Below are 12,172 nucleotides of genomic sequence, written 5' to 3' on the forward strand. Positions count from 1 at the left end.
GCGGTGAGGCGAGTTGGGGGAGGGCGTTCCGTGTGTGTCTGTGTTGTTGTTCGGCGGCAGCGGCGGCGGCGGTAAGATGGCTGCCCACGGGGGCTCCGCGGCGGCGTCGGCGCTGAAGGGGTTAATTCAGCAGTTCACCGCCATCACCGGTAAGAGACGCGGTTACCGGAAGGTGGAGAGTGGGGTCTGGAGCGGGCGGCCGGTGTGCCCAGGGCTTCTCTTTACCTTCATGCATTCTTCCCTCGGGCTTTACCCACAGCTCCCGTCCTCCCTCCTGAGGAAGAAGCGACGACGGCGTCGGGTCTCCGGGTTCAGGCGGGAGACACCCCCCCCCCATCCCCGTGCACCCCATACCTTCATTCTCGGTCTTCTCGCAGTGTGGAGGGAGATCTCCCCACCCCCTTTCAGCCTGGACTCAGGGAATGGGCCGAGCCTATCCGCCCCCGCCGGCCCGGGGACCTGGGGGCGGGAGAGGTGGGGGGCCGCACCCGGGCCACCGCCCTCCTCCTTCATCATCATCTCCTCTTCCCTTTGCAGCCTTGGGGTGCAGCGCAACCCCTCACCTCTTTTTCCCTTTCTTCCATGGCCAGGTCATTCTTCACCCGTCCCTGGCCTGCCCTTCCCCTTTCTGGGCCCCTCGGAGCCATCGCTGTGGCCCTGGCGTGTTCGGGCCCTCCCGCCTTAACGGCGAGGCTGGTGGGTTCGGCAGCGCCTTTATCGATCTCGGGGGATAGGCCGCCAGGAAGCTGGGGGTGCTGAGGAGTACCTTCCAGACTGAGGTTTTAAGAAAAGAATGAGGGGGAACCCCTCCAACCTTAATTGGAAAGACCTGGAGGAATCCTTGGTGGCGTTTCCCACCTCCCCATAATAAAATAATAAAGACTGAAACGATGGCGCCCAGGCCTCCTGCTGATAAAATAGAAATGACGGCAAAAACTTCTTTGAGACAAAATCGGTTTTTGGATGTCAGTATCCTCTAATCCTCGGTTTTTCTTTTCGTTTGGACCCCTGCGAAGGGCACACGCAGATCCTCTTACTGCCTGGAGGAAAGGCCCTAAGCCATTCTATGAATTCTCTGTGTCTTGTTCTCTCTGATGGTGCTGAACTTTTTTTGCATGAGTTATTAGAGGGCGGAGCAAATGATGAAGTTCTCTGTGGAGTGATTTGAGAGAAGAGTACTCCATGTGCCTGAGTGTAATTTTGCCGTTCTAGTTTGTCCTTTTGGAAGGAGGTCGGAATGTTAGCAGATCTATACTTTATCTGGTAGTTAGATGCAGGGAACATTGCCACTTTTAGTGTATCCAGCGTTTGATGTGCAAGCTGGTTAAGTGAAATTTTATATTTTAACCTCTGCCGGTTGTTTGCGAGCTGCCGTTTCATGGTTAAAGCTAGTTTTATTTTTTACTTTGCAAGGATAACTAGATGTTCGATGCATTGTCTAGCTTGTGGGCATGAAACATCAGGTCAAAGTTGATAAAATTTGTAACAAAATTGGGATGAAGAATGGAATGATAACTTTTCTTTAATATTTTAAAATTGTGTTTGGAGTATTATATTAGAGATATAATGCATTTCCCAGTGTGTAAGCAGGTCATTATTAGGAAAATTTTTAAAATTATTGTATATATAATACATTATGTTTATACAGAAAAATCTTAGTAGTGAATCAGATATCATTTCTTTAGATTTTCTAGAGATGGTTTAAGATGCCACCTATTTAATTCCAGTTTTTTGGCTAACTGCTAACTACCACTTTAGTAACTCAGATTGTGTTAGACTTACATTATTTTTTCTAATGCAGCATTTTTGGTAGGTGTAGACAAAACCCAAATGTGGTGAGATGAAGTGACTCACATAATTGCTTTAATTCTGTTTCTGTCTGCTAGTCTTAATGGCTCCTTTCCTGATCACAGGCCTTTCTACTCCTGAATCAAGTTGGAGACCCTCAGTAGACAATGGTATATGGAAGTATGCAAAAGGGAAAATACCTTAGATTGTGCTTAATGTATTATGGATTTCTAATAACAATTTTTTAAAGATTGTAATTAATTATTAGAAACACATAATTGACCTCTTTAGTCCATTTCATATATCTTTAAAAAATTTGTGGGATCTGTCCACATATATTTTAGATTATAATATTCATGACAAAAAGGTATTTGAAATTTATTTATTGCTACATGAATGAAACGGACCTTAAGAACTTACACTCTATTTCAAAAAGATTTTACTTACTTGGAAGCCCAACATTCTGATAAAAGCAATGCATTTTCAAAAATATGAGTCTTGCCTCTTCTGTGGCATTTAGAAGTAGAAGAGAAAATTGAAAGAATTTTAAGTTTTATTTCTCACTAAATAGAACAAATTTCTCCCTATGATATGTGAGTATGAAATAGTGACTCTGACTTTTAAAAAGTACTAAAAAGACATCTAACATGAACTAATTTTGAAAAAAAAAAAATCCATTCTCACAATAACAATATTATTTATTTCACATATTATCTTCCAGTTCTTATTTACATATTTATTTCTTAAATTACTTTTAAATTATTCTTACATTATGGATCAAGATAGATATAATTTGGAATCCTGAAACTTGATTAACATTACATCATAAACATTTTTCCTATTATTAAACTTTTATAAGCAGATAGCCAGGGAAGTGATGATCTTCAAAGTGATCACACTGAGCAGTTTTGTACCTTTACTATTGATGCCATTTATATTATTTCAGGCTACATAGAAAACCATCCACTTATTTTAGAGTCTACCACATTTTATAGTATTGCTCAGTTTGATCTCTCTTAATATTCTCATACATGGCTTTGAATGACTGCTGACTGCTTTCAGAAGTTATATCAATTCTCAAAACCTGAGGAAAGAATGTGTCACTGGATCTGAAGGTAATTCCAAAAGAACAATTTTTGAAAATGTTTTTGAATCATGGCAGTATCCCATTAACACCAACTTGAGCTGAGATCCAGCCATACATATACAGAATGCATAGATGTAACTAGAATAAATCATGAGATGAAGGATACATAGATGCTATACAGTGGGTAAAAAATACACAATCAGAAAACAGACTGAAGTGTAAGGTAATAGAAAGTGAGGCTGAGGAGTACAGGTGATTGCTAGTATAGCATTCCTTCATAAGGCTTGGTGCATAGTAGGCATTCACCAACCTTAGGAAATTATAGAGCCACTTTCCTTTACTCTTTCTTTAAAATTGTTGAATGAATCCATATTTGTTAAAGAAATTAGAAACTCTCATATTATTTGGATTTGTGGTCCATTTCCATTCATATTCTGTACAATATATTTTTCTTGGTTAGTATTTAAGTTCTCTGAAGAAAGATGGTTGCCAGTGTTCTAGATATTAAAAGAAAACCCTTTTGGAATTTTAAGAGCTATTTCAAAGAATGTTAATGAAGTTTGAGTAGAAATTTAGGGAGGAAATATATTTTTCTGAGTTGTGAATAGACTCTTACTAGTAAAGTCAATGTTCATTAATAGGCTACCAAGTGCCAGGCATGGTTCAGGTCTTGGGGATACTACCCAAAACGTGGTGAGGCTGTCTTGAAAAAAGCCTAAAGGTTAATGGGAATACAGACACATAAATAGGTATTGTAATACATTGGAATCATGGTAAGGAGCAGTTAAGGGAGCACAAAAGAAGGAGATCAAGAAAGACTTCCTAGAAGAAATAATTTCTTAGCTAAAACCTGGAGGAGAGATAAACATGTGCAGAGACCTGAATGAGAGAGGCACAGATATACATATAGAAATAAGAAAGGAGAGATGGTTGAGGGAATTGATGAGAATTCCCAATGAAGAGAGCATAGCTCCTGGGAGATGAAGTAAATGGGATTGAAGAGGTAAGAGGGTACCAGATTAGGTAGGGCCTTACAACTCATGTTAAGAAATCTTGGCTTTATTCAAAATGTTGTGGGAAGTTAGTGAAAAGTTTTACTTAGGGGAGTGACACAATCAGATTTGGGTTTTTTCAAACAAGCTACTTGGCTATAGTGGAAAAGAGGTTAGGCATAGAGATGAGTAGAAGACTATTAAAATAATTGAAGATACTGATGTCCTGAAATATGATAAGGAAAGAAGTCAGAGGAGTCAGAATGAAGTTTAGGATTCTGTTTTCGACATCGAAGCATATCTAGTACAATTTGTGAAGATTTAGAATAGTAGAAGAGGTTTAGGGAGAGGATTAGTTCAGATTTAGATAAGTTGCTGTCTCTGGGGCTTCTAAATGGGGCTGTTCAGTAAGGAAATGAATATTTGGATCCAGAAAGAAGAGTGACATCTAATGAGTCTTGTTGATGGCAACTGAAGCTATAAAAGTGGATGGCATCTTGTAGGGAGAGTGTCGTATGAGACTATAACAGGCTATAAGGCTGAAGAAACACATCAAACAGATAGTAAAGAAGAAAGTGCAAAGACTGGAAGAAACTAAAGATGTAGGAGGAAAACCAGGAGACTGTGGCGGTATTTCAAACATCAGGAGTAGGGTAATACCTCAGATAGTATGTAGGCACTTTAGGAAACTAGAAATTATAGATTTTTCTTGGTTAGGGCTGGAAGACACCTTCGTAACCATACTGACCCATTTCTGAGTTAAAATGAGGAATTGAAGGCTCAGAGAAGTAAAACGATTTAAGGTTACATGTTTAGGTCAGGGCGTCTCAAACTTATCTGTAGGAAGAATCCCCTCCTCCTTTAAAAAAAAAATCTTTATAAAACAATGTATTTTTCTGGCCATGCCACATGTGGCTTGTGGGATCTCAGTTCCCTGACCAGGGATCAAACCCAGGCCCTCAGCAGTGAAAGTGTGGTGTCTTAACCACTGGACTGCCAGGGAGTTCCCCATTGACCAATACTTTTGTAAAACTACAACAAAAATTTATTGCTTAAAAATTGAAATAAAAAGAACACATACAAAATATAAGCCTAAATTATGTTTTTTAAAAAAGGTATAATTTGCATACAGTAAAATTTAATGTTTTTAGTGTATAATGTTTTTATGTGTGCATACAGTCGTAAAGCCACAGTCAAGATGTAGGACAGTTCTAGGCTCAGAATTTCCTCCTGCCCATTTGTAGTCAGCCCCTCTTCTTACCTGTAACCTAATGGTTTTGCCTATTGTCTTCTTTTCCAGAATGTCATATAAATCAGCGGTCCCCAACTTTTTTTTTTTAGCACCAGGGACTGGTTTTGTGGAAGTCAATTTTTGCACAGACTAGGGGAGCAGGAGATGGTTTGGGGATGATTCAAGCATGTTACATTTATGTGCACTGTATTTCTAATCTCATGCCTGTGGCCTGGAGATTGGGGACCCCTGACATAAATAGAATCACCATGTGTGGTCAGGTTTCTTTTGAGTCTGGCTTGTTTTACTTAGGATACTGCGTTTGAGACTCATTCATGTCATTGTGGTATGAGTGGTTCCTTTTTATTGTGAATAATATGCCATTGTATGGATATACTGCAATTTGTTTATGCAGTGATGAAATAAATGGATAATTGTTTCTTGTTTGGGAGATTATATAAATAAAGCTGCTAAAAATGTTAGTGTACAGTGTATGAATGTAAGTTTTCATTTCCTTTGGATAAATAACTAGGAGTGGGATTGTATGATAGGTGTGTAATTTTAAGGAATTACTGTACTATTTTCCTGAGTCTTAACCATTTTATGTTCCTGTCAGCAGTGTATAAGAGTTCCAGCTGCCCTTCTGGTATTTTTAATTTTCTATAACTATTTTAATAGATGTGTTATTGTATGGCATTGTGGTTTTAATCTGCATTTCCTTAGTGACTAATAATATTATTTTTACATATGATAGTTTGCCATCCAAACATCTTTCAAGCCCAACTTTATTTTATTAGAGACAACAGACATAAGATTACTGTTAATCAGATTGCTATGAAAGTTTCCATGTCCCCTGCATTGTAAGGTGTATTATAAACCACCAGGGAAGTCCCTGTATTCATTCTTTTTTAGATTCTCTTCTCATACTGGTTATCACAGAATGTTGAGTATAGAGTTCCCTGTGCTATACAGTAGGCCCTTGTTGGTTATCTGTCTTATGTATAGTAGTGTGTGTATATTTATCCCAAGCTCCTGATTTATTCCCTGCCCCCCTCCAACCCACGTTTCCGCTTTGGTAACCATAAGTTTGTTTTCAGTATCTGTTTCTATTTTGTTAATCTGTTCCTTTGTATTGTTTTTTAAAAAATAATTAGATTCTACACCTGAATGATACCTTATGATATTTGTCTTTCTCTGCCCGACTTACTTCACTTAGTATGATAATCTCCAGGTCCATCCATGTTGCTGCAAATGGCATTATTTTATTCTTTTTAATTGCTGAGTAATATTCCATTGTGTGTGTGTGTGTGTGTGTGTGTGTGTGAGTGACATATCTTCTTTATCCATTGCTCTCTCAGTGAATATTTAGGTTGCTTCCGTGTCTTGGCTCCTATAAACAGCAATGCAGTGAACATTGGGGTGCATGTATCCTTTTGGATTATCGTTTTCTCTGGATATATGCCCAAGAGTGGAACTGCTGTATCACATGGTAGTTCTGTTTTGTTTTTTTTTTTTTTTTTGGTAGTTCTGTTTTTAAGGAACCTCCATACTGTTCTCCATAGTTATTGTATATAAAATAAAAAAAGTATTTTCTATTCCTCAACGCTTAAAAATTCCTGGATGGGATACTGATGAGGAGGTTGAACTTGCATTTTACTTCTTGCAACTATCACTGACTCTCATTTCCTTGGTAGATTGTCTGGCTTACTTTGTTATCATTTCTAGGGGAAATGTAGAACCAAAAAGTAATCAATTTGTGTCCCTGTCATTGCTGTGCTCTAACCCTTGGGGAAAGAAAAGGTCTATAGAGGGATTTTTTTTTTTTTTTCTTTTTCTTTTAAAAGAAGTCTCTGTGACTGCTATACTTAGGTTCCTTGATAATAGTGAAGAGACTATTTGGGCATTGAAAATAGTGTAGAGAATAGGTATAAGGGATTACTAAAGTTTGGAATGTCTCTTGATCCTTCCAGCTGTGGTAGAGACATAGACTACATTATAGGTTTGGTGCTCTTTCCTATATTACGTCGTTAATAGGGAAGGTGTGAACTAAGAGGGATCAAGCAACAAGGAGATGGTCACTGATAAATTGTGTGCCAAAGCTGGGTTAATGCCCTTTGGTGCCATTAGCAAGCTAAAGCATATGGAAAAGGTAATGGATAGGTAAAAAGAGTGCAAATGGTGAGAAACAGTAAAGTGAGATTCCTGCTGTAGATATGATTACTGGGTTTTATGAACTGAATTTTTGTGTCCTCCAAATTCTTATTTTGAAATCCTGATTACCCCTTTGCCCAGTGTCATGGTATTAGGAGGTGGGGCCTTTGGAAAGTGATTAGTTCATGAAGGTGGGGTCCTTATGAATGGGACTAGTCCTTAACAGAGAAGGAAATGACAACCCCCACCAGCATTCTTGCCTGGAAAATCCCATGGACAGAGGAGCCCTATCGTCCATGGGGTCAAAAAGAGTCGGACACGACTTAGTAACTAAACCATCACCACTAGTGTCCTTAAACTAGAGACCCCAGAGAGTGTCTGGCCCCTTCCACCATGCAGGTACACACTGAGAGCAGAACTGTCTTATCAACCAGGAGGAGGGCCTGCACTACACACCATATCTGCTGGAGGCTGACCTTTGACTTCCCAGCCTCCAGAACTGTGGGAAATAAATGTATGTTGTTTAAGCTACCCGGTCTATATTTTTGTTACAGCAGCCTGAACAAACTAAGACACAGCAGAATTAAGCTGTCCTGCTGCTACCTATAATATTGAGACCTCAAACTAAGCCCAGAACAGCTTTATAGATAGTTTGAATCTGCAAGCTGCTTTGTTGTTTTTGTTTTTTTTGCCACATTATAGGGACTGTGGGATCTTGGTTTCCCAACCAGGGATTGAACCCATGCTCCCTGAAGTAGAAGGGCAGAGTCTTAACCACTGGACCACCAGGAAGACCCTGCAAGCTTCTTTTAAAGGCCTCCCCTTCCCCTTTTAAAAAAGGTTTGTTCTTCATTCTGAAAGTAATTAGAAGTTCAAATTTTTTTACTGCTGACTCATCAAAAATTGTTACTACCTCTAAGTATATAGGTAAAACTTGTAACTTGATTAAATTTGTTTTATTGCTGTTCCTTTCCTCTATATCATTTAGGCCTCCTCACTTTTCCTCTGCCCTCTCAGTTAACTTTCTGTTCCGCTGTTTAGCTAAGTGGAAGTATTGCTGGCATTTCGGCTAGAACAATGTTTTGTTCTACAGGTCTGTTCTATTCATTGCAGAAGATTTAGCACTTGTGTTAGTGTCCTGTGGCTGCTATAACACATTAATACAAACTGCATTGCTTAGCATAGTTACTCTCTCAGTTCTGGAGGCCAAAATTCTGAAATGAAGGTGTGTGCAGTCTTTAGGGGAGGAGGGACATTTTCCAATCTTCTCAGGCACATCTGGCTTCTCTATTAAATGCCAGTAGTGCTCCCGACCCCCTACTCATGAAACATAATGGTATCTCACATTTCTAAATGCCTCTGGTACTTCCTGACGTTAAGAACCACTAGAACCTTTAATTATCCTTCAGTTATCTTTTGTTTCTAAAAGGATACACTTCGTGACACAGCAAGTGATAAAACTTAGAATGCCTGATTATACAAGCACAGATGGCTCAGATAATACGACTTTATTTAAAAAGTGAATTGTGTACTTTGCTTCTTGAGTCCCTCTCTAATACTGCCTTCTTCAGTCATGCCAGGATTTAGTGTGTGCTTTTTGAGAAAATCAAATAGGTAGAGACCCTTTCTTTGGGAAAGCTCTTAGGTCATCCTGACAAGCTCCAGTGTTGGAAGTTATCCTGTCAAATTGTCAACAGGTTTACAGTAGGGCCCTCTCTAGGATATGCTGCCTAGATTCTAGCACTAAATGGTCATGTGAGGATTACAGATAGGAACAGCAGTTCTGAGCCCTGAATGTTGACACCTTCTGTCCCCAGCTGTCACAGTTATTATTTCCTTTATTATAGCTTTAGTGTCTTCAAGTCATTCCTGGTATAACCCCTTTTAATAAATTGTTTTAATCTGTAGTTCAATAGATCTATGGAATGCTCACTTAAACTTTTATTACAGTTTCCTCGGTCTCTACATCAGCTCTTTTTTTTTTTTTTTTGCCACACTGGCTTGTGGGATCTTAGTTTCTCTACCACAGATTGAACCCAGGCTCAGGGCAGTGAACGCCCCAAGTCTTATCCACTGTACTGCCAGGAAACTCCCTGCATCAGCTCTTAATGCTTCTCCTCAGCCATACTGGTATGCTGTCTAGCTGTTACAGATTGTTTTCAGAGCAGATCCCTTTTTTGTATTTTACTCTTTATCCATAGCATTCACTTTTTTAGAGTAATGTTTTTACTTCCTCTATTATACTGTTTTAAAAAAAATGAATGTTTAACATGAATGAAACATATGTTCATAGCAGCAGATGAACGAGGGAAAGAAAACAGTGAAATGTCTTACTCTGCCTATTTACTCTCTGATGTAATATGGTTCTCCATAGCTATAAATAAATATTCATGCTTCATACTTCCAGTATCTTTCATTTTATTTCATTGATGTATAGCTTGACTAGTGACTCAGATGGTAAAGAATTCGCCTGCAATGCAGGAGACCTGGGTTCGATCCCTGGGTTGGGAAGATCCCCTGGAGGAGGGCATGGCAGCCCTCCCTAGTATTCTTGCCTGGAGAATCCCCATGGACAGAGGAGCCTGGCGGGCTGCAGTCTGGGGTCACAGAGACACGACTGAGTGACTTAACACATAGCGTACATCATATAACTGGAGACAATCTATTTTTAGTAACAGCCACTATTTGCCAATAAGGAGCTGTGCCACATTCTTTAATGTACATTTTCTTAATCCACACAAGGACTTCATGAAATTGGTAATATCTGCATTTTGTAACTGAGAAAAATGAAGGCCAGAGAAATTAGTGACTAGCTCAAAGTTACACAACTAGTGAATGACAGAACTAGGATTCAAATTCAGGTTTATCTGATAGTATCCAGGCTCTTAATGGCTCTATTATACTCCCCCACCTGAGAACAGAAGGAAATGTGAATGTTTTCTCTTCATTTTGGGGTATAGGACTGGCCAGAACAATAATTTTGATACTTTCTTTTGAACTGTTTGGTGTGTCTATCCCCAGGAGCTCTGTATTTTTTTGATGCCCTGAGTTACTCCTCCCCACCACCAACCATGTGGCATTTCATGTAGGCCTTTCTTGTCTTTCCCTCCAAAGGCACTTGGGATGCTAAAGCCACTGACATCCCTGTTTTCCTGAACCAACTCCCCTACCTTATCTAAACGCTCAATTTATTGTTACTGGATGTCAGGTGGAAGTGGGTTTTAGGGGCTTTGGAGAAGGCAATGGCACCCCACTCCAGTACTCTTGCCTGGAAAATCCCATGGACAGAGGAGCCTGGTGGGCTGTAGTCCATGGGGTCGCTAAGAGTAGGACATGACTGAGCGACTTCACTTTCACTTTTCACTTTCATGCATTGGAGAAGGAAATGGCAACCCACGCCAGTGTTCTTGCCTGGAGAATCCCAGGGACGGGGGAGCCTGGTGGGCTGCTGTCTATGGGGTCGCACAGAGTCAGACACGACTGAAGTGACTTAGAAGCAGCTGGTGGCTCAGGTGGTAAAGAATCTGCTTGCAATGCAGGATACCTGGGTTCGATCCCTGGGTAGGGAATATGTGCTGGAAAAGGGAATGGCTACCCACTCCAGTGTTCTTGCCTGGAGGATTTCCTGGACAGAGGAGCCTGGTGGGCTACAGTCCATGAGGTTGCAAAGAAAGTGAAGTCGCTCAGTTGTGTCCGACTCTTTGTGACCCCATGGCCTGCAGCCCACTAGGCTCCTCTGTCCATGGGATTTTCCAGGCGAGAGTACTGGAGTGGGGTGCTATTTCCTTCAGGGAATCTTTCCAACCCAGGAATCGAACCTGGGTCTCCCGCGTTGCAGGCAAATTTTTTTTTAACCATCTGAGCCACCAGGGAAGCCCAGAGTCTTGGGGTCGCGAAGAGTTGGACACAACTGAGTGACTAACACTTTCACTTTTTTTCATCATGACTGAGTTAATCCACATTCTAAAATAATGGTTGTTGTTCACTCGCTAAGTCATGTCCGACTCTGTGCAACCCTGTGGACTGCAGTGTGTCAGGATTCCATGTCCTTCATTATCTCCTGGAGTTTGCTCAAACTCATGTCCCTTGGGTCGATGATGCTATCCAGCCATCTCAACCTCTGTCACCTGCTTCTGCCCTCAGTCTTTCCCAGCATCAGAGTCTTTTCCAACAAGTTAGTCCTTCACATCAGGTGGCAAGAGTATTGGAGCTTCAGCACCAGTTCTTCCAATGAATATTCAGGACTGATTGTCTTTAGGATTGACTAGTTTGATCTCCTTGCAGTCCAGATGACTCTCAAGAATCTTCTCCAGCAAGACAATTTGAAAGCATCAATTCTTTGGTGCTCAGCCTTCTTTATGGTCCAATTCTCATGTCTGTACACAGCTATTGGAAAAACCATAGCTTTGACTATATGGACTTTTGTCGACTAAGTGTCTCTGCTTTTTAATACTCTGTCCAGGTTTGTCATAGCTTTCCTTTCAAGGAGCAAGCATCTTTTAGTTTTATGGCTGCAGTCATCAAGTGCAGTGATTTTGGAGTCCAAGAAAATAAAATCTGTCACTGTTTCCACAAATAATTGATACATCCTTAACTCTTCAGTTAAGTGTTTATACTTTCAAAAAGGGTGTTTGTTTACCCAAATTAATACCTTAAGTGGTAGCATTTTAGGCAGCATCATAAAGTGAAAAAATTTCTTAGGCATTTAGGCAGACCATATTTTGATGGGCCAACTTGCCTGAGGATTGGTTTTAAAGCTCCTGGTTTTCATGGCATCTTCTATTTTACTTCAGAACTCACAGGTTCTTTAAATGGTTCCCATAACATGGGTATTGAAATTCAGATAGTTGAAGAGTGATGAGAAGGATGACAATAACCATTTGAATGCAGTGGTCATTTTTATTTGTTTGTTTATGTTTTGCT

The 12,172-nt window shown here is 40.2% G+C and overlaps 1 protein-coding gene across 1 annotated transcript in view; it reads left to right on the top strand.

Moving 5' to 3' along the window:
- Positions 1-16: 16 nt before the first annotated feature.
- Positions 17-12,172, top strand: part of UBXN7 (UBX domain protein 7) — a 57,812-nt gene continuing 45,656 nt past the window's right edge. The window contains exon 1 of the mRNA XM_040249806.1: positions 17-149. Within this exon, the coding sequence (XP_040105740.1) occupies positions 77-149 (73 nt within the window). The 5' untranslated portion in view covers positions 17-76. The remainder of the gene's footprint in view (positions 150-12,172) is intronic.

This window comes from Oryx dammah, unplaced genomic scaffold (genome assembly GCF_014754425.2).
Source record: "Oryx dammah isolate SB20612 unplaced genomic scaffold, SCBI_Odam_1.1 HiC_scaffold_2, whole genome shotgun sequence".
In the NCBI taxonomy this organism is placed as follows: Eukaryota; Metazoa; Chordata; class Mammalia; order Artiodactyla; family Bovidae; genus Oryx; species Oryx dammah.